This window comes from Hippoglossus hippoglossus, chromosome 13, assembly GCF_009819705.1.
Source record: "Hippoglossus hippoglossus isolate fHipHip1 chromosome 13, fHipHip1.pri, whole genome shotgun sequence".
In the NCBI taxonomy this organism is placed as follows: Eukaryota; Metazoa; Chordata; class Actinopteri; order Pleuronectiformes; family Pleuronectidae; genus Hippoglossus; species Hippoglossus hippoglossus.
The window spans coordinates 18344977-18368237 of NC_047163.1; the positions used below are offsets into that span (position 1 = coordinate 18344977).

General features: G+C 40.9%; 1 protein-coding gene across 2 annotated transcripts in view; it reads right to left on the reverse strand.

The window, feature by feature from the left end:
• LOC117773398 (cGMP-inhibited 3',5'-cyclic phosphodiesterase A-like) overlaps nt 1–22711 on the reverse strand; it is a 46150-nt gene extending 23439 nt beyond the window's left edge. The window contains exon 1 of one of the 2 annotated variants that reach the window (XM_034605294.1): nt 21782–22711. In XM_034605294.1, the coding sequence (XP_034461185.1) occupies nt 21782–22711 (930 nt within the window). Of the gene's footprint in view, nt 1–476; nt 574–21781 lie in introns of those variants that run through there. The other variant, XM_034605296.1, reaches the window with a different exon arrangement.
• Between the last annotated feature and the right edge of the window lie 550 nt (nt 22712–23261).

The following is a 23261-nucleotide window of genomic DNA, read 5'->3' on the forward strand; positions in this document are numbered from 1 at the left end:
TAAATCATATTCATGGATGAGGTCATGTGAAAAAAAATCATTCTCCCCGGAAGTTATAGCAGAGAGGGGCAAAGCCAAGGGTAAAGCATGTGATGCACTTAAAAGGCGACCAAAAGGAAACATCCCTTCACCTCCAATAAAATTGAGATGTATCTCTGGGTTTGAACATCATTGAAAACATTTTGGATAATGTAAGAACACAAATAAATCATAAATATAACATAGATCTAGTCGTTTTTTTGGGACATTTTGATGTAGAATTGTTACAAATTGTGTATTTTATTCATCTAAATTCATTAAATATGTCAATATTTTCTGCAAAACGCATCTCAACTCATTATCTCAAAAACAAAATAGAATTATTATAATTTTTTTAAGTAAGTGCTATTCTAATTCAAGCTGAGAAAGACATCATCTCACACACATCCCGCTCATCCTTCCTCCTCTCCTTCTCTCTCTCTCCTGGCTGCACTGACCTGGGATCTGCTCAGAACTCTCTTGTAGTCCCATTCTGTTTGGCACATAATCAAGAGATGGAGAATTTAGGCTAATGTCAGAAAACCCGCCCGCTCCGAGACACGACAGAGTACTATCTGAGGACAGAACGTCTTCTCCTGTCCCTCCTTCACTCACCCCTCCCTACGTCCCTCTCTCCGTCATCCCATCTAAAAATGAAACAAGAGCAGGTGCTGCTGATGAGAGAGAAAAAAAAAAAAGAGAGAGTAAAATACGCATCCCGTTAAATGCTGGAGGGCTGATCTACATATGGCTCTGCCCCTCACCCACCACCATGGCTCTCCTCTCGCTGCAGTGATTTTTCTGATTTCTTCAATATGAGAAAAGTGTAATTTAATTTCATAGACGTGCGATGAGTTTCCCTAAGTGTGGCAGCTTTGAAGTCCACGGATGGCAAATGTAACAGTGCCAGTCTCTGTGTTGAGCAAAACTGAACACAACACAGTCCAAACACAACATGTGCACTGGACACACAAAGATAAAAACTGATGATCTTGACTGACAAGATGGTCAGCACCTCTTGCGTTCACCATAATAGTAAAGGGTTTATTTAAAGTTGCAATAAACAACTAGTTCACTCCAATGGCAGTGAGAATTCTATTTGAATTCAGACATTTGAGGACTGTAATAAATAATAATAAATAAATAGTGCGCTCCTCTGACCTACTTTTATGTTACCAACAGCTGGTGAAGTGAGGATGGGGTGTCAAGTTTAGACTAAAGAGAGAAACTACTCTTTCTGAGCAGGTTGCGCATTTCCTGCCCATTTGATGTATCATGTCATTTATAAACAGCTGATTTTTTTGCAGGTAAACAGAAAATCTGGCAACTTCTGAAGGATTTTGTACAGGGAGCACAACGGTGATAGATCAACTCAGTATAGGGCTAGAACGATATGGGATCTGACAATGTGTAATAGGCTTCTTTTGGGCATTATCAATAATTATCTATATTAATTATTTGAACTGGATTTTTTCCCCATGCATCAGTTAAAAACTAAATAATGCAAATGTTGGAATGCGTCATGTCAGTGACTACGTTTACATGGGCACCAATGTTCCAATATTAAGCTGATGAAGACTATAGTCTGAATAAGACTGCCATGTAAACAGCAGAAACAGATTGCCTGCATAAGGTCATACTTGGAATAAGCAATAATCAAAAATTAGACGTGAAGTATTTTGTTCATTATAACCTCCTATTAAACTTATGGCCACATTTTAACCAAATGCTTGATGCTATAATCAAACTACTGTGTAACATGAAGACAGGGTTTGGGTTTGGCTTGTCCTTTGAAAAGCCAAACACACAATCCTCGTTTAAAATATCAAATAAGAGTTTGGCTAGCTTCTCTAAATTCACCAGACAAAAGCGAAGTAACTTGGACCCTCAGAAATATGTAAGTTAGCTTCAGCTGTCATTTCCGGATATAAAAGTAAAGACTGCCCTCTTCACTTAAATGGAATTTGGTTACAAACACAGTAAAAGTATATTTGAACAAACATTGACCAAAAGTCTCAATGTCATTTATGTGAAGGTAAGCTTGACACATTAACTGTTAATGCTTAGACATGTTGGGTTTTCTTCCACCCGGTGTGCAGATAGACATTGTAACGACAGATAATGCTAATTCTCAATAAAACTAATGATAAATATTTGATTAATCGTCCCAGGACTAGTTTGCATGTCCGTGTGTAGCGTCTGTGGACTGCCCTAGCTGTCATAGTTCGTAGGCTGATGTCATAAAATGAGATGACCTGACAACCCAACAAGAGATGACTTTGCATTTTGAATGGCAGATGAAATAATCTGACTAATACGGCGGATTCATGTTTTATCTGAGCCCCTCAGGATGAGAGGGAGGTTGTTTGGAAGAGTTGTTTGTCTGTAATGCTGAATCGCACTGAGCTCCTGCAAAGTAAAGTATATACTGTATATAGGAGTCAGACTAGAGAAGAACCTAATGAGACTCTCTATCACAGTCTACACACACATTTCAGCTTCTTTTGTTTCTGTGCTCCTCTGTGCTCTGCCGTCCCTTGATGGCGTCCATTACGGTTCAAATGCAGTTCGCACATCAAGTGTATAGGAGGCTGGGAAATCGCACAGACCTAATGCAGTCCTGAACCACATAATCTTTGATGGCTCCGTCATTCAGTGGCAAGTAGACTGCTTCTAATTTCACTCTGGCAACTGTAACACAAAGCTCTAAAGGTGAATGATACAATTTTAACTTATAGGTATCACCAGGACCCGTCTTTAGTGTTTGTATTGTGCAAATGAGACATTATCTTTTTTTCCCCTACATTTTCCAGAAACCAGGTTCAAAATTTTTGTTCCATTTGTTGATGTACTAGAGGTTTTTAGAGGTTGGTTATGGTCTTACTGAGGAGGTTTTGGGGTATCCCTCCATAAATCAGAAAACACTGTCCTCAGCCTTAAAAATAATCAATTTTCACCAGGTCTTTGGAATAAAAAGTTCTCTAAATCAAGCTATGAATGATACATGAACAAGCCCCTGAGTAAAATCCCTTCAGAACATTGACAGGAATCAAACTGCAAAGTTTGGTGAATGTGAGAGATACTGAAGTGAAGGCAAAATAGCCCAAAATTGTTTTTCCCTATAGTGTCTCACCGTGAACATATTTTATCGTTATACTCCATAATACTCACTGCATGTCCCTAGAAATAGTCAATATCATGTACAAGTATGGTTCATCTAACCCACACACCTTCATGTTATATTGGTGGGATAGCCAACACATACACATACACATACACATGTTGGCATACACACACTGCACACTGCAGGGGGAGCACTTTTTTTTTTTTTACATGAACAAGTGTCATGTGTGTTATTGTGGTGTGCAGATCTAATGCTGTTAACAGGGACAAGCCTCTGTGTGTTAGAGCAAACAATTTAACAGTAACATAATAATTTAAAGCCAAACAAACACCACAAAGCTTCATTTCATACAATAACAATTTGGTTATCTCAAATATATATATATATATATATATATATAACAGTTACCACATTGTTCACACTATGTGAACAGTTAGCAGTGTGTGTGTAACTGTGCATGTTATGACACCCTATGATAAAGTCATGTAAGGACTAAAGGGACTAAAGGCCAGCCTGGAGGAATGTGTGTGGGTCTGTCTTTACACCTGCACACACGCAAAGGCACAAGCATACACAAGTGCAACAACACACACACATACACACACACACACACACACAGTGCCACGATTCAGACAAGCCACCCAGCTGTCCAGACCCAAACCCCCACTGGTCCGTGACTGCTCTTACTAGATTCCAGTTGAGACAGAAAAACAAAGAGCGGGGAGAGACATATGAAATATATGGAGGGAGAGAGAGAGAGAATATACCATGAATCAAAAGAAATAGAATCTACTGTAAAAGAACAGAAATGAATATCCTTGTGGTAGCATATAATGTATCTGAGGATGCATCTAATTTCTTCCTCTCACCTGGTGTAATAGTTGTATTTGTAAATTTAAATGCTGCTGCTATTTTACCCTGATAATTGTGAGTGATTAATATTTCAACAAGCAACATTTTATTATTGCAATTGACTCTTTTGCCAGCATTAATCAATAATATGATATTATATATTATTATTTTTTGTGTTCAGAACCATTCAATTGCATTAGAAAGATTTGCTAACAATCATTCATCTAGACTACAGAATTAAAAATGTCTAATTATATCACAGTCAATTTGCTAATTCAGTTATTGCCCAGTAATAAGATAATCTTAGGATCTGGAGAATGGTGCAGCACATACGGTTTTACAAACAAACTGATTCATATTGACTGCAAGAATCACTGTTTACTCACACAACACAGCGAGTGCAGATTGGGCCAAGCTTGGATTTGTGTGTGTGTGTGTGTGTGTGTGTGTGTGTGTTTGTGTGTGTGTGCGCGTATGTGTGCACGTATGTGTGCGTGCGAGAGATGGGACTCCTGGGCAGGATGATGACGGTGACTCATCCACCCACACACTCACTCACACACACACACACACACACACACACACACACACACACACACACACACACACACACACACACACACACACACACACACACACACACACACACACGTGTATTTAGACATGCACTCATCATCAACATCACTCAAAATCACGTTAGCGCTGCTCACTGATGCTAATTGTTCCCAAGCAGCGTATCAGGGCTCCTGTCGATGCACAGTGAAACCAGACCACAATAGTGATTGCTTATTGATCTCATTACACGCTCACGTCACTCCGTCAAGCTAAGCATTTGTGTGTGTGATGTACTGACTGACACATCCATCTGATCTCTGCACCTAAGCCAACAACTATTTAAGCAAAAAAATGATCTATGCATGAAGTAAATACCAAACATGTTAGATCTGTTTTATTTACTGAAACTAGACTAAGATTCTATATCCACGATGCTAGCAGCTATGTGGAGCTCAGTAGCCGTGCCTTAATTTAGCCTATGTAGCAAGCTGCAAAGGCTAAACACTCATGGTATTGTTTACTTCTGCAGATATTTGGATTTAGACCTAAATATTGTACGAAAAAGATCACCAATGTGCTGGGCTGATATTTAAACTCATTGGGGAACAAAGGCTAAATGTCCAAATGCATGTACTGTATATTCAAAAGCTATCAATCCAATAGCTGTTGAAATGTTTCACTATAAATCAAAGATGTCAACCTCTGGTGGGCGCCATAGAAAAAATGATGCAGCTATTAAAGTTGGTAATGGGGCTGTCACTTTGTAGTTCAAAGTTAAAATTAATTTAAATGAATTGTGTGTCATGTAAAATTCACACACACACACACACACACACACACACACACACACACACACACACACACACACACACACACACACGTCATTTCATCCCAGTCTCCTCCTCCCTCCAAGGCTCCATGGCTAAGTTGAGTGCTTTTCCCTCGTGTTGTTGTACCCATGTAAGGCCACTGACGCCAGCTTCACCACATCTCTCTGTCAGCTTCCTGCTCCGGCTGATTGACACTGACGTTGCCGGGCGTTAGTATTTCAGGCGGAGTCCCACAGGAACAACGTGATCGTCCAGACACCGGTCTTCCATTTGGAGATGCATGCATAATGACTAACGTCCCATTTTGTGTCTGTGCCTCTTGAAGTTTTGCTCTTTAATGTTTTCCCTTTTGAAATCTTCCAGATGACACTTTTTAAAGAGGATAACTGATATCAGACATCTCTGCTGAAGCAAAACACTTTCTGCCACACTTCACATTTAGAATAAGATAGAAATAGAGCCCCTGTCTGGTAACAATGACTTAATATCTCATACTTAGAGAAATGATCTTCTAATTAAAGGTTATGATAATTGTCGAGCATCTATCTAAGACAGAGGCATTATATCGTGCCTGATTGAATGAGTTTTTTAATTTTCTCCTTGTTTTGAGACAGTGAAAGATGGCGGTTCATGTTACACAGATGTTCGATTTTTAATAGGAGCGATTTTAGTTACCTCTGGCAAGAAGGTTATGTTTTTACCCCTATCTGTTTGTTGGTCGGTTGGTTTGCTTGAATTTCAGCAGTATCACGCAAAAACTGCTGAATGGATATCCATGAACTTTGGTGGACCGATGAGACGTGGTCCAAGAAGGACTCCAATAAATTTTGGCTTGGATTCAAAAGGATAAAAGGGCAGATCCAGACATTTCTTAAATTAGAGGGTATTATGCGACATCTTCACCAATTTCCCTGGGAATATTTCATGGATCTTGATGAAAGACATCAGGCTTATTTTTGGGACCGCTTTACTGAGTGCCATTATCATTTCTTTGTCTATCCTTTATATCTTTATACTTAATATCAATATTATATATTTTTTGTAAGTATTTTGGAAATGTTATGATAAACTTTAAAAGTCTTAAATTGTTCGGGCAGACCTAAGAGTTATACAAGTAACATGTTGCTATTGGTTTAAGTGAGTTACACTGTGAGCTGATGTCAATATCAAAACTATATAAACCTGTATCCTATGCAACAACAAAAACTACTTAGACTACTTTTAGACTCTAAGGCTACATTGCCAATTGTAAAACCCACAGACAAAATCCTCTTTATGGTTGTTTATCTGAACGATTTCTCCAGGGAAACATCAACCCAGACCTTCTAGTAGAGGCCTGCAAATACAAAATGTACACTAAATTACATTTGATATGATTATTTCTCTGCATCATTTCTGTCTGTCTCAGCCTGTGATACATACAGAGACTACTGAAGAGGTCATATAAAACCTATAGTACGTGATAATGTGTGTGTATGTGTTGTGTGTAAACAGGAAAAGTAACACACTGGTCTGCGGGATCAACAACAGAGAGAAAGACACCAAGTTGTAAATTTGAAGGAGAACAAGAAAGAAGTGGCTCTTCTGGGTAGCCTTGTCTTCAGGCTAAACCAAAGATACTCAGCTTCATCCAATAAGGGCTTACTCATTGAATTCCTTGTTGAAAGAGATTGGAGAGAGAGAGAGAGAATGAAAAAAGTGGGAGGAGAATAACGGCAGCGATAGACGATGAGAGAAAGTAAGCTCAATGAAAGAATGGAACACGTTGACATTAGCACAAGATGCAGCTTGTGCTAATGTCAAGCCTAAAGAAACCGCAGGCCGCACACACATGCACGTGTGTGTTTGTATGTATGTGTGGTCGATCATGAGTGAGCAATCGAGACGGGCAGAGATTGAGAGGGAGAGATTGTGTGTGGTGTGTGTGTGTCTGTACCATCCTGTACACACATCACAGCCCAAGGCTCCCAACTCCTTCGTCTGCTCTTCAGATGAGAACCAAGTGCTCGCTTTGTGATGCTTTAGCACAGATCAGAGAAAACAGGGTGCCATTTTTAAAATGGATCCAATTATTTCTGAATATCTGAAAACTTGACCTGAAGTAAACCTGTCCCCCACATCTAGTCTGATAGTCCTGAGAGAGAACAATCCACTGGAAGAAAGACCGATATGGTTGATGATGTAGGTTTTTAACTGATGCAAAGTGGGACATCTTTATTCCCATTTTTAAATTAGATACCAATTAACAATTTGAGTCATTTCAGCACATTGTGGTAAACATCTTAACGTGTGTAGATATGAAGTTGGCTTGCTAAAAGGAAGGCAATGTAATCAGGCAAATTAGGCCACCACGGTTCACCACACACACTGCTTTACTGACTGATAGAAAATGAAAACTGTTTTTGTTTTTCATGACAGTCTGGTGCATCTGCTCATGGTTACAGCCAGAGCCTCTCAATAAAGACATCTCCACTTCCTCCCACTATCCAGAAATGAAGCCAAAATATCCTGGATACGAACAGTGCCATATTTGAAAGAGATGGAGCCAGAGTCCGCATGGTAGTGATTTGAGGATGGTTGCAAGGTCATGCCAATAAACATGCTCGACCAATCGCGAGTCTTTGAGAGATCTTTGAGAACAACTTATTTCATGTGTATTTTGACTTTTGACTTTGGTCCTTGTCACATTCACTAACGTGGAGGAGATGGGATTTATGTCCTATATTGCAGGCAGCCTCCAGGTGGCGATCGAGACACTTTGGCATTGCTTTTGCCTACGGTTTCCATGCACATTCTACCTGCAGGGTGACGATATTTCTTAATTAAAGAAATTAACCAGAGATGTATTTAATTATTATAATTGTATGGAGTTACACAATGACAGTTGCAATACATGTTGAATAGACATCAATAACTACTATATTGATAACCGGGTACTCCATGCACTCCATGGCCACTTCATGCACCTTTCATTGGATCTGAAATCACAGAGTTGTGATGACAGCTGAGGAAATTTTGCATTGATCTGCAAGAGAAAAATCTTCTTTTTTACCTATTCACTTCTATGCTGGAAAAACCTGGATATGAACTTTCCCCCACTTGTGAATAAATGGATGAATGTATGAATTCTCAGAATAAAGTGACAGCCCTGCATAGTCTTTTGCCAAATAAGCACTAGATTATTTGTACTCTCATCTTGGTGCCGCTGCCTATTATTCTATAGATCATAGATTTAAAACGCAGTGTGGCTGTAGCTCAAGAGGTCAAGGTTGAAACAGATCACACATCTGGAGTGGTAACCGGTCTGGCCTCAGCTTGGATACGCTGGGATGATTGAGAATTCAGAGAAGGCATATCATGACTGAAGCCAGGCACACACACACATACACACACCACACACACACACACACACACACACAAAACACACACACACACAAACACACACACACACACACACACACACACACACACACACACACACACACACACACACACACGCGTGCATGCATCAGCAGTGTCTTACATAACACAGTGAGTGATGGCAGCTGAGGACACAATAATACAGCCTTTGGCATTTGTCATGTGAACGTTGGACGGAGAGGAAATCGGGTGAGTGGGAGAGAAAACAGAGAAGGACAGGCAGGCAGAAAAATTGACAAAAACGCAAGAGAGAGAGAGAGAGACAGAGAGACAGAGAGAGACAGAGAGAGAAAGTGGCAGAGAAAGACTCATGGAAAGAGATACAAAGAAAGTTTTTTTTTTCTTTTTTGACTACAGATGCCCATGAGCCTGAGGCAAAATGCCCCGAGGGAAAATATTACCCAAAGTTAAAGCTGCAGTCATTTTCATGTCTTCCAAGTTTTCTGTCTCATCGAGAGAAGCTAAATCTCCCCCCTCAGACAACTGCATGTTGTATATGACTATGATGCACCAAAGCAGTTTCTACATGACTCTATTTCATGCACCATCAAAGATTAAAGCAAGTTCTGCTCAGATACAAACTAAGTAACATCTGAGGCGAGTATATTCTTATCAAGATGTTGAACTATCATGCATCAGGCCCGGGGTACTTGCTGTTTGACCACACATACAGTACGCGTAGGCAACCGGCTGCACCATTATTGTTCACATATTTGATAAGGTACTACACGTGTACCAGTAGAGGGCACACCCCAGAACTAAAGACTGACTCAGACCGATCTGTCTGAGTTTGCGTGTGGTAAACATAAACAAAGATGGCTACACTCAAGGAGATCAACATTCGGCTAATGTTACCACCAAGACAGAAAAGACACATGATACAAATATGGGTCATTTCAATCCTGGTCAAACATCTTGTCTTAAAAATGCTCTGCTACTTCTTGCTACTGCCCCGACCTAATATGTGGGAATTGAACCTTGTGTACGCGTCGCAAAGATTTCTGAGGACGTGCACAACCTATGCACCAAACAGATGCAGGATATGCGAAGCAGCCATCTTTTGTAAGCGTAGTTAACAGCTACATTGTGTCTAAAGGGTATATAACCTTAGCAAACCTCACATTAGACACAATGTTTGTGTCTAATGTGACTTTTTACATTTTTACTTTTTAGCAGAATTATGCAAACATTGCAGAACGAATTCCCACGAAATTTGGTTGGAGGATTGAACATGGGTAGAAATGGAGAAATTTAACCATTTTAACTTAAATTTCAGAGAATAGCACATGGATCTGGATGAAAAAATGATTTGAAGCATTGAAATGTATGAGTGTGTGCAATTTAGTGCAGATCCAAATAAAAATCCTGTTCAGGTGGATTTAAATAAGGCGACAGTTTGGCCTTGGAGGAGATATGCACACTCCTGTGCCTTTGCTCCTTATATGAGATGAGAATACCTTTTTGAAAGTTTTATCAAACTAATAGACTTCCAAGCTAATTAAATTAAATCCCACATGCATGAATAACAAATGTTCTAAAATGGAAAAATTATATAAAAACTGGTGTATTAGAACAAACTAAGACATTTAGTCTGTTTTGGAAAAGAGGACTCATTTCATTAAGCCCATCAGAAGCAAAGTAACATTTTATTATCTTATCCATCATTTCATGGTCCACTCCCTCATCATTATAATGTCTCCAGACCCAGTTTCAGAGGAGCAGGTTCACCACAGTCTCTCTGTAGAAATAGTTTCTGCTCCCAGTGATTCTCAACAGATAACAGCAGGTAAAGACACAGTTTTTTACATTTTTATATCCAGATGAGACCACAAGTGAATTTATTGTCTCTAAACACAGGCGACCCCCTGGCAATTAGCTGCTCCATGTACGTCATCAATGTGTGTCTGCAGCATGCGTGTGTGTGTGTGTGTGTGTGTGACGTGTATGTGTGCATTATGAGGGATAATGGAAGGGAAAAACACTCCCAGATGCATGTGATGCAATTATACCCTTGATTATCTGATTGGGTAATCTACAGGCAGGCTGGAAGCGTCCAAGACAAACACACTGTCGGCAGACTGTTGACCGAGTGTAAACCACTAACTAGGACACACATACACATACACACACACACAGACACACACACACTGCTGTATTTGAGTTTGCTCAACGATGCATAGATATAGCGAACGTCAAACAGAAATGCGGTGAGGAGAGCAGCAGTTATTTGAACTCATCACAAAAAAAATTGTATTTGTGTCTTCTGGACATGTACTCAAGTAAATATTATATTATATATTAAATTATATATGTGAATGTGCTAGAACAATGATGCTTGATTGGGGCAGTGATCTAACCCACAATGACATCCCAACACGATCTGAATAGAGGTCCCACTTTATGGGGACACAGCTCTGGGAGCTTCTCCAAGGTCAGGCTCATTGTGTGTGTGTGTGTGTGTGTGTGTGTGTGTGTGTGTGTGTGTGTGTGTGTGTGGGTGTGTGGGTGGGTGGGTGGGTGTCCGTGTCCTCACATCAATGAGTAAAGAAAAGGGAAGTGGCTCAACATTAATCTCACCAGAGAGACATTTGAGGCAAAGCATGGGTAAATACAAATTAAAGATCACTGGAAAATCCCTATTTATGACGAACACAGCAGAGTAGCAGTTAAATTCTCTTTTTAATTCTCTTTGAAAAGACACAAATTATCTTAAAATAAACTTTTGGTGCTTTTACACATTTATCTATGATCACATGAGACTCTGGAAAATGAGCTGGGTATAAATATTTTTATGAAATACTGACAGCAGTGTTTATAGCTGCACTCCCAAACTAAATATATATACTGTCATATATTGCTCTCGTTTTCACAGTCTTGTAACTTTCCATTTTAGCAAATAGCCCCATTGAATCCAAGTCCTTTTTCTCAGCTTTGCAGCTTAATGACACTTACAATTTTCCTTGAATGTAGTTTCAGTCATGAGCAGAGGTGAATGATATGCAAAAAATCACATTGTGACAGATTTTGCAATTGCGATGTGAGTCCCAATTTATTTGTTGTATTTTAAATGAAAAAAAACAAATTATTTTAATAAGAGCCTGACCATCGGTTGGCCGATAAAATTGGGCGATATGAGCCTTCCACAGACTTATCAGTATCTGTTAATGTTTGCTGGTATGAAAACTTTTATTTTCTTAATTCATGTTCCATATATCTGGTTGTATTTGTGTGATACATTTACAATTAACCTATAAAATATCAAACCTCAATTACATTTCTTTGTCATAAGGGTTTGATAACGACATCCTAGGAATCTTTTTTGTTTTTGTTATATAGATATTGTATCTGTATTAGAACTTTTTTTTGTCTCTAACATCAATACCAAACCAGCATCTTTAAATAATCTCTGTTTCACCACAAGACTTCTTTTATATCGGCATGTTGTGACATATTTGATCTTTTTCAAATAATTGCAGCTGTGTAATGTACATATTGTGATTTTGATAATATTTAGATTAATTGTTTATCTATTATTTCGGATGTTTTCTGACAGTGTAGTTCCAGTCATGAAGGTTTTCACTGACTGAATTACATGGTAGTGCGAATGTGTTGTGAATCAATAACCCCACTTATCTATTCAGAGGATGTGTGGAAAAATGATTGAAATGGAACACAAGAGCTTAATTCAGAATTAGTAACAACAGTAATAATCAGAGGGTCACACTGCGACACTGTAGAGCTATTGGGCAGCTCTCAGGTATGTCAGGTCAGTGGGTATGAACTAAGTCTACAGACACAGCTGTCGAATGCCATCTCATTCCTGCATAAAATACAGTTTACACATATTTCCTCTTATTCCAAACAGCTCGTGCTCCACAAAAGACAACAGCAAAGTTGGGGAATCCCTAATTTAAATTTTTAATTAAAAACTCGAATTCACAAAGGTCATGAAAATAAAAACAGTCCAAGCAGCACTGTTTAGAACTCTCTTGGGCTGAGAGTCCATCACATTGGTGAGAGTGTTTACTGTGGTGAGAGAGGAGCAGACAGACAGACCTATGGACACATCCAGATTCTGCTCGTCCATGCTGCCCCCTGCCCGGCCCAACCACCCTCTCCCCCCTCCCGCCTCTCACCAGGCATATTTTGGAGCTAAAACACGCCATTGACTCCAGTAACAAGGCAATCCTTGTCCAAGGCCACCAAACCTCATGTGGACAGCTCGCAGAGACGCCACTGTGTGTGTCGGCGTGTGTGTCCAGGTATTCCTCATGTTGTTGGGGACCTAAATCTGTCCACATAGTCACATTGTGGGGACTTGTCTTCTTCATGGGGATAAAAAGTCCCGATAAGGTGAAGATGTTTTAAGGTTAGGGTGAGGTTATTGTGAGGATAGGTTTAGATTTATATGTCTCCAGGAAATGAATGCCAGTCAATGGAATGTCCTCTCAAGTCATGTAAACATGACTGTGTGTGTGTGTGTGAGTATATGAGCACGTGTATACAGTAGTGGCCCAGCCCAGGTTAAAATATTTTGCTGTTGCCTTTCAGCAGCAGCCATGACGATTACTCTCACACACACTTCCTTTTTTTTTCTTTCCCCAGGCCTCTCTACTCTCTCTGTGGGAGCATATGGCAAAGAGCCATATTCACATTATGAGGACACCAACACACACAAATACGCACGCACACACTATCTGTCGCACAAACCATATGCGATCGACACAAACTTGCTTCCGCGGTGTGCGAGTCCATGTGTGAGCTGAGAGCGATGGTGTGTTGGAGGCTGAACACAGGGACCAGATAGTTGTCCTTTCACCATCAACACTTCTGCTGTGCTTGGCAGCGAACCTCCTCTCACTCCTCGTCTCTTCCTCGCCCTCCCCAACAAATCGTTCAGCACTCTCTTATCCCCCTCCTCTCTCTCTCCCTCCCTCTCTTTCATGCAGTCGCTCCTGCATTAGGTCCCCTCGAGCTAGATCCCCCCCCCCCTCTCTTCTCTCCCTCTCTCACACACACGCATTTGGCTATCTGACTGCAGCTTGAGGCTGGATGCAGCCTGTGCTAATGTCAGTGTGTTCTTTTCTTTCAATCACTTTTTTAAGACCCATCTTTCCTCATCTCAGCATCTGTCACTCCGTCTTCTACCTTTGCTGTTTTTTCTCCTTCTTCCTCTGAATGAAACGATCCATTCAGAAAGGCTACAGCTGCACATCTGGTGACGCACATCCAAATTCCAACATCGTTTTCCTTTTTCTGTGCTCTACATTACTCCTCACTTTATTTATTTCTAAATTCTTTTATTACTTTCTCAAGCCATAAACAATCCAGACTCCCTGAGAGCAGGACAGCTGATATTTTATCCGATTACGCTCTGCTGCTTTTGCCCTATGATTGAATTTGCATTCATTTGTCTTTTTGCACATGTATTTACATGTATTTACATGCATTTTGGATGAACGTATAATCCCTTTAACTGCATGTCCTTACTTCTCTGAGTGGAGTGTATACATAATGTGCAGTACATAATACCTACATGCTATTTGTTATATATAAAGGTTAAGTTTAGTTCCATAACTTTCTTTCCTTACTCCTACCTTGAACTAGAGATGTTCACATACCGATACACGCATCAGAAATACCTCTGACACTGCAGAAGATTCCAGGTTGTGTGTCAACGAGTACATAGATCTATGTACTGATCCGATACCACATCATTAACGTTTATTAGTCTGCATGAGATAAAGAAAAACAAGACATGAATGTAATGATGTAAAATTAAATTGTTAAATTACATGATTCAAGAAAATACAGAAATTATCTAATTGGTGTTTGATGGTAAAAACATATATATATGCAATACAATATTACAAATAATGTTAACTTCTCTGTCTAACTGACTTGTCTAACATAACCATACTTTATTTGCCCTGATAGATTCATATTTAGTTCTTGAACGTATGCGGGTCTTGAAACATCCAGTATATCACAAACCTTTCTGGTAAACGTTGTTAAAACCTGATTATTATCTATTTTCCAAACATATTAACAATATTCTCCATCATCTCGGTGCAGGTATAATAACCCTGGAGGCCGCTCGGAGTCAGATACTGTAACTCTGGCACAGGGAACAGGTTGTGTGTCTCCCTGGGAATGAATGTGCGTCAATGAAAGAATGTGGGCCTTCCCTCAAATAGATTCCAGAGCACATGTTTCTGCTTTAAAATCGGCCGCGCTCCCTCCTTCTCACCTCCCGTCTGACACAGATACTGTATATGATGATGAGATGGTAGAGGTTATGCAACACGGTGTTCAAGGTCTGACCTCCATATTCAAAACGAGAAGAGGAAACGAACTTGTTTCACATCACTCGGGCTTGTGCGTCAGCATGGTGCGACGTAGTGCACACGATCTATTTTGTTGGTCTTGTAGTAGCATTTGTGTCACGAACAATTTGCACTGTGTGTTAGGGAGGAAGAGAAAGCTGCATGGTGTAACGTCCTGCAACAAATCGCTTACAGATTTTTTTTTTGGGACGTTCTATTTATGGCCGTAGTTATCTCGGAGCGAGTGCTTTTCAATTGCACGTGACCCCAGAAAAAACCCACGAGCAGAGGCCTTTCCCCCCCAAAATCTCCATCCCTCAGAGACCCCGGCTGAAAGACAAACAACTTCTGTCACAACACAAGGCCTCTGTGTGGAGTCAGGCCAAGCAAGCGAAATTCAGGTCAAAATCCTTGAATATTAACGCTCAAGACATCATGTTAGTGAGGAAACTTTCGTTAATTCAACATCAGCTCATTTGTTCTACATAATATTACAGCAGCAAAACAATAAATCCCATTCACCTTAAAAAAGAGAAGGAAAAAAATAAAAGCATGTAGAGAAGCCAGTGATATTTTCCAGCTTACAGTTCAGCAGAGTGCCTGTCTTGCCTCTGGCTCTGGAGGCTGCACCAGCCTGCTTCATAAATACTGCACACACTGACGCCTGATGAAAACCCCCCACTCCTCTCAGGTACAACTGCACTCTGGAGAGCGTCTTTATCGACAGTATGGATCAACAGTACCTGTACAAAGTGTCCATGTTTGTGTCAGGGAGACACTTTGAGAGAGAGAGGAGGTGAAGGAGGGAGAGAGAGAGAGACAATGTGAGTAATTGATTTGACTAATTTGTTAAATGCCTTGAAATGTCTGCGCTGTGGTACCTAATGAGAATAGACAAAGGTCAGGTTCCAAAATAGTCAAATACAGATTCAGACTCCGCTGAAAAAGAGTGAGTGTGTGTTCATGCAAAGGTAGAATCTGCAGCCGTAGTAGGAGGCATAAGGAAAATGTTAAATATATTCTTACATACTGAATAATTAGGGTTTATTAACTTTGGGCTCCTGATCCATGCAGACTGGGGCCGTGTCCCAAATTGTCACTGACAAGCAGGTGAAGTGTTTCATAACTTTATTTCCCACAATAAGTGAAAGCAAAGAATTGCATGGGACAAAGTAATGTACACATTCAGTTATGCAATTTTCTAAGAGCAATACGTAGTGAACTAGAATAGCACTCAGTAGAGTGCATACCTCTGCCAAGGCCCAACACTTCACATTGCTCACACACACATACCAGTCCCCTGATTATTTTCATCATGATCCAGGAGGATTTATTTTTGTAACAATCATGTGTAGGAGTTTTAGACTTTGGCAGAGCTCTGCCCTCTAGTGAGTGCCATTCTAGTTATTACTATAATTATTATACCCCATTGTTTATTATTTTCATTACTGTTATCATGATCAGAATAACTATGGTAGGTATAACAACCAGTCGGACATTGCTTATCAGTATCCCAACTGTTTCTGCGGTTGCTCTCCTTTATCTCTCCCATCTCCCCCATTTCTCTCCTCTCTCCCTCAACCCTATTATAAGGTCTCGACCTTATGATCTAACGCATTTGCGATATGTACTTTGTGATTCGGCACAATACAAATGAAAAGGAACTGAAAAAGTGAAAATGTTGCACGCATCCATTTACAAACAGAGATTTATCTCTGAACAGCTTTGTAGCATCATTTGATGTTTGCTTCTTGTTGTGTCCTTTCAGACTTTTATTGTTTTGGCTCCTGCTCACGACTGTCATGCAAACTCTGTGCAGCTGCAGCAGGCAACCGCTTTTAACTGACAGGCTCTGACAAAGTACTGTATATTAAGATGCACCAAACAGCCGACAGGAAATGTTATACCATATGAAAGGACAGAATTTACGGCAAAAAACTGTGGTCATCCATTATTTTGCATATCTGCACACTTTGTTAATGTATATACTATGAAAGTATTTATACTTACAACTAAACTTAATAATACAAGGACATCTATAAAAGGGTTAGTAGTTGTAGTATTTGTTTATGTTATGGTAGCACTTTGTTGGCTCCAAAAGTAAAATCCATTTGTTTGTGTTTCTACTTCCCTCCTACTGGTCCCAGAGATCACACAGCAACGCCACAGGAGGACACGCTGTCCTCAGCATCTGGTCAACTGTGAGATTCTTTTAATGTTAAATTTCTCATCACTGCTGTTCCACACATGACAGGGTGGAATGGCTAATGGAGCCATTCTAACAGTTCAGTTCACCCACTAACTCAGCGTTCCCTAGATACCAGCTAGAAATGAACAACCAGGCATCGAGGGTTGGATGTGGGGTCGGCTTGAGTTTCCAAATGAGGGAATTAAATTTGTGAGACGGGACAAAGTGTGTGGTTCCACATCGGGGCACTTGATGGGGCCCTTGCTGGCTCAGAGTGAGAACAATCTCAGGTAAACTGTGCTTCTAATGGAAACACTCATTTCAGGCTTACAGTTCTGAATCAATGGGAATGGTTATTGGTATAATCAATAAGACTGATTACACCTTGATTAGAAACATCACAAGAGTGACTTTATTTAAAGAGTTTAGTGGCGGGGGACATATTTATGCTACAACACAAAAATATAAATCACATTTTTTTCTTAGCTGCACCGCATGAGTTTGGTAATTCTAACCTGTGATAACCAGTGTCCTCTCTGAAAAAACTGACAATGTCTACATACAATGGGACATTAAATCATTACCTCGGCAAAGGAGATTATGTTTTTGTTTCTGTTTGTTTGTTAATTATTAAGATTATGCAAATATTACTCAACCAATTTCTATGAAATTTTGTGGAGGGCTGGAGCATGACCCAAGGAAGCACTCATTATATTTTGGTGCAGATCCGGATCAGGGGTGGAACCAGGATTTAATTTTTTTATTTTTATTTAATATCATCAGGTCGTTTTTCAACATTTTCCTTGATTTCTCGATGAATAATTTATTATCTTGATGAAAAAAAATCAGGCATGTTGAGGGAAGTGGTATTTAATCAGTTTGGGCAATTTGCTGCTGAGCCAAATAAAAATCTGGATCTAGTGAATAAAGTTTTATTTTATAAGGGAACTGTTGGGCCTTGGCGAAGGTATGTGCTCTACACCCAAAAAAATAAAATCACTAAAACATCCATTAAATCTTACGTAAAAATTTGTATGAACACATAAATTGCTTTGTGTGAAGGCTAGTGTGCAAGTACACAAGGTTGTGTGAGGTGTTTATACCTCTGAGCGTTTGGCCTGTCAACTACAATTACTCCACAAATCACAAGGAGAGAAGTGATGAGCCATTTAATTACTGCTATTCAGGTTTTCTTTTTCTGTTTTCCATGGTTGGCGTTCCAGCTAAGACATATTGTACATGAGTATGACTCACCCACTCAGGATGATTACCATGAATCTCTACTGCACATACATCCACTGCACATACATATGTATAGATCCCCCATCATTGTCTCTCATGTGGCTGTAACATCAGCAGCTTTTCTCTTACTCCCCCAACGTGTCGTGGTTTTATCTCCGGCTGTCACTAGAGGGCATGATCACAGTTTGGGGCAAGAGAACAACCTTCGGTAGAGGAGACGTTCATGGACATGAAGGGATGAGTTTCAAAGGTCAAAACCCAGACCTTAAATAATTTCTTATCCAAATATGTTAATAATGACATGTTAGCTGCCAGGAGCGCAGTGCGTGAGAGAAAAGGAACCTGCCCACAAGTTAGTGTTGAAACAGTTGCAAGTTTCACTGTAAACCTTGGTAAAAATCATTTATAATTTTAATTACCAAATAAAACTTTAAGTTACTGCACTTTGGTTAATACTATACAGCACAAACCCAAGTTAGCAACAGTCTCCCACTACAGGAGCAGCGTGCAACATAGCTTTTGTTTGCTTCAATAAAAAAAAATGGCAGAAGACAGAGACCGTGTTGCAGAGATTTTTCAGTCCTTCTAAAAGGAGTTTAGTCTGAAGTGTGGTCGTATTTTGGATTTATAAGACCGCTCAGGGAAACTGGACCAAAGTCACCCTGTCTGCAGCACATACAAATAGAGAATTACTGCGAAAGGGGGCAACACTTAAGGGCATAAATAAAAAGCTCAACGCACGGTGCCCCAATGATTCAGACTGGGAGAAAACATCCTGGTTTATGTGTCTAACTTCCTAATAGGTCATAGTAACATAAACTAAAGCTAACAGTGTTAGCTCATGTTAAAACACAACACGTTGTGCTGCTGTAGTTGCCTATTGCACACGTCACATAGTTCAGTCAACCAACCAACATGTTTTGTTTATTTAAATCTGACAGTTGTTGAAATATTTGTACATGTGCTCCACTGTGTTCTTACTGTTGGTGTGACTGTGAGTTGTACATGAGGTGATTGCATACACACAAATGCAGTGAGTGGATGTAAAATAATAATCCAAATTTTTTTCAGCATCTCTCAATAACAATATTGTGATGATACTGATAACCATTATAAGTAGTTGTGTAAATCAGTACATGCTAAAAACACACATTCCACTCTCTGTGCCTAAACAAGATTATTAACATTATTTTCTTTCTTTCTTTTCCGGCTTCATCTGATGCATTATACTTTGTTCTTGAATAATTTTTCTCACATTTGTGTTACTAAATAGATTCCGTTTCACCATTCTTCATTAGTTGTGCATATAATAAAATAGCTGAAGTGATATATATAGATATGATATTGGATATAGGACTAATCCTGCATGTATGACACGTCTGAAAGTGGCTTTAAATTGAGTTGCTGTTTTTATTGAACACTTAACTTTATATCAAGTCATAGTGTGACACTAATAAGTGTACTGAGTGTACAGGGGATACTTGTAACTGCAAAGTAAACAGTCTAATTGGTGTCTTGAGGCTCAGTATTGATGTTAAGGCAAATATTGTAGATTAGGCACATGAAGAACCTCACAGGATAAGTACAGCACAATTAGTAAATTGTTTAATTCACATTTGTAATGTTGCCTATGTACAAAAACGGGATCATACAAGAATGTTTTTACGTCTAAATGTAGGCCAGTTATTATAATTTTGTTCAGTTTTATTTTGCAAAGAAATTATTCATCAACAAACCGATATATGTTTTGGCGTGCCGTTAAACGATCATGAATAAAACACAGTGAAAAGCATTTGATGGCGAGGATGCTTTAAAATGCACACTCTCACAGTCGCATGTTTGAGTCAGAACATGAAGAAGATGATGTTGATTCCAAAATAATCCTGAACAGTGTTATGTTTAGTGTATGTAAAAGTGTGTTAAGATGCTGAAATCAGTTCTATTTTGTAAAGCACCACCAATATATTGTTTGGCCAATATCAACAACCAATATTGGCATAGCCATGGGTATCTGTATATAAACGCTAATATGAAACTTTTTTTTTTTTATATAAAGATGCTTAGGATCATTTCTAAATTGTGAAATTACATAATACATTGAGCTCAAACAGAAGAGAAAAGATGCTTTGTAACAAATTTGGTTACTAAAGCTAATTTCCATTTGTTAGGGGCAATTGAATAGAAACAATAAAACCCATAAACTACCATCTCCACTACAAATGGATCAATACAACCTATAGCCAGCAAGAGTATACATAGCCTATATTTATATACAAATAATTGATGTGTTGACATTGGATTCTAAGACTGGTGTCTGCATTGACCCCGATGATCCAGTATAGTTTGGATTCTATTGGGACGTGAACATCTGAAGTCTGTTAAAAAGCAAAGATGTGCCTCAAGCTCCAAAAGAGCCCATTGAACTCATAATCAGGGAACAGCATCCACTTCATTCACACATGTAGGGTCACATCCAGCTGAATAGCCTGGGTTACATTTAACACCTCTCATTCTATGATGTCCATACATATCCATGTACCTCCAGCAGTCCCTTTAATTTCCACATAAGAGCAACAACAGAGAGATATATGCAACATAACCATTCACACCCCTTCTTTCCACTGCAGTGATCATTACGCACAACACACCATGAGGTTATAATAAGGTCACAGTTGAATATAATGTGGCTCCATTATGTGTAAGTTTGGGAACACGTGCGCCACGCCACTGGCCAGCACCCTGATAAACACACAGAGGCTTTCAAAATATTTAGATGTGACCTCACACCGATGCAGACAGACACACACACACACACACACACACACACTTAGGCGATCACGGGACACACAGTAACTTGGCATGCTAAGTGCACCTTCCATTTGCTTATCAGCAGCACAAACATAGCGCACAGCACGGTGGTGATGACCAAACCAACAGCAGTGTTTGCACGGAGCGCATGTTGCAATACTGGACCAGTGATGGGTCTGAGAGGCTGTAGACGTGGGCCTGTAGCGCAAACAAACCATTACCATCATCACAATAAAGCGTGATGGCTACAAGCTCTATTATAACATGGCCCGATGTCAGGAGCCGACGCGCGTAAAGCTGCCACACATGCCATCAGACACAGAGGAACCCAGAGGCCCGCAGTGTTCAGAAAGGTCACAATCACAGCTGTAACGGAACCTTCTCTGTGTCCAGATGTGCAAACTTGGACATGTCTTACCTGGTCCCGCGGAATGCATGGCAGCGAAGTCCTGCGGTGGGACTTGCTGTTGTTGTGACCATGAGCCATCATTTCCGAGGCCGCTATGGAGCTGGACCTCCGTCTCCTTTTGAAGACAGGGATGTCCTCCTCCTTCGCCCCGGTCACAGAGCCACAGCACCCCGTCCCGCTGGTCCCTGGGGCCGGCAGAAGCCGGTCAGCATACCGCGCAAGCAAAACCCCCAGCAGCCCCAGCAGGTAGGCCAGGTAGGGTCTCCAGCTGGCCCGGACCCTGCTCAGAGAGACGAGGGACACGGCCCGGATGACGCTGACGAAGACGAGGATCGACACTCCCTGACCCAGCCGGACGACCAGCAGAGCCCCGCTGCCCAGGCAGCCGAGGACTACCAGGGTCGCGGGGAGGGACAGCAGCTGCTCCTCGGCGCCGCGCAGGAGCGACTGCGCCGCGGCTTCGCCCAAGTGGCACACCGCTAACAAGAAGAGCGCGGTGCGGACGAGCACGCCGCAGCGGATCAGATACAGTCCGACCCAGAAGAAGGCACATACGAGGGTGAAAACCGGGGAGACGCTGTAACACACAGTCAACAGCAGCTCCACTGCGCAGCCCGCCGCGGAGTGAAGACCGGAGCCGGAGCCGCTGCTATTTCCTCTGCTGCTGCTGCTGCTGCTGCTGCTGCTGCCTGCGTCCCAGTCGACCAATGTGAGCAGCAGAGCGAGAATAACGGAGACTGAGGCGACGCACGCCGCAGACGACAATCTTCTCCTGCAAGTCCATGTCACGGCGAGTCTCAGCCACGACTGGCTCCCTGCGTCCTGCTGCAGCGGGGTGACACATGTCCTCACGTAGCCGTTGCGCTCCAACGCCGCCCGGGGATATTTTTCATGAGCGCTCCTTGATGAACCTCTGTGGCCGTCCGCCTCCAAGGCCATGGCTGTGTCACTCAAGCGGAACTTAGCGCTGACCGTCCCGGGGAAACAATGGGCTTCAGTCTCTGAGTGGATGTCTACCTGTTCCACCTGTATTTCCCCATGTTGGTGCGTGTTGTCCGTGCGCCACTGGCACAAAAACACCGGACAAGTGATGGTCAAACTGCAGAACAAAACCTGAAGAAGTGTTAAAACTGCTAAATGATGTGGTTCACAACTTTTCTTGAAGTTCCTGTTGCTCAGAACTTCCCCATCACATTCGGTCAAAGATTGAAAAAGTCAACCAGTGAACCAAAAAAAAACAACAACCCCTGGCGTTTCACACATCTAGGCCACTGCCTGCACTCCTGCACATAGTCTCTCTCTCACCCTCTCTCACTCTCTCACTCTCTCTCCCCTCCCACCATAGACACCATGGTTCCTTCCTCCCTCACGTTCCAGCTCTTCCCTGTGTCTCTCTGTTCATTCTGAGCCTGGATGTGACTCAGTTCTCGGTGGATGGATGCCCATGTTTATATGAACATTTCCTGGCTTGTGCTGGAAGATGGAGCAG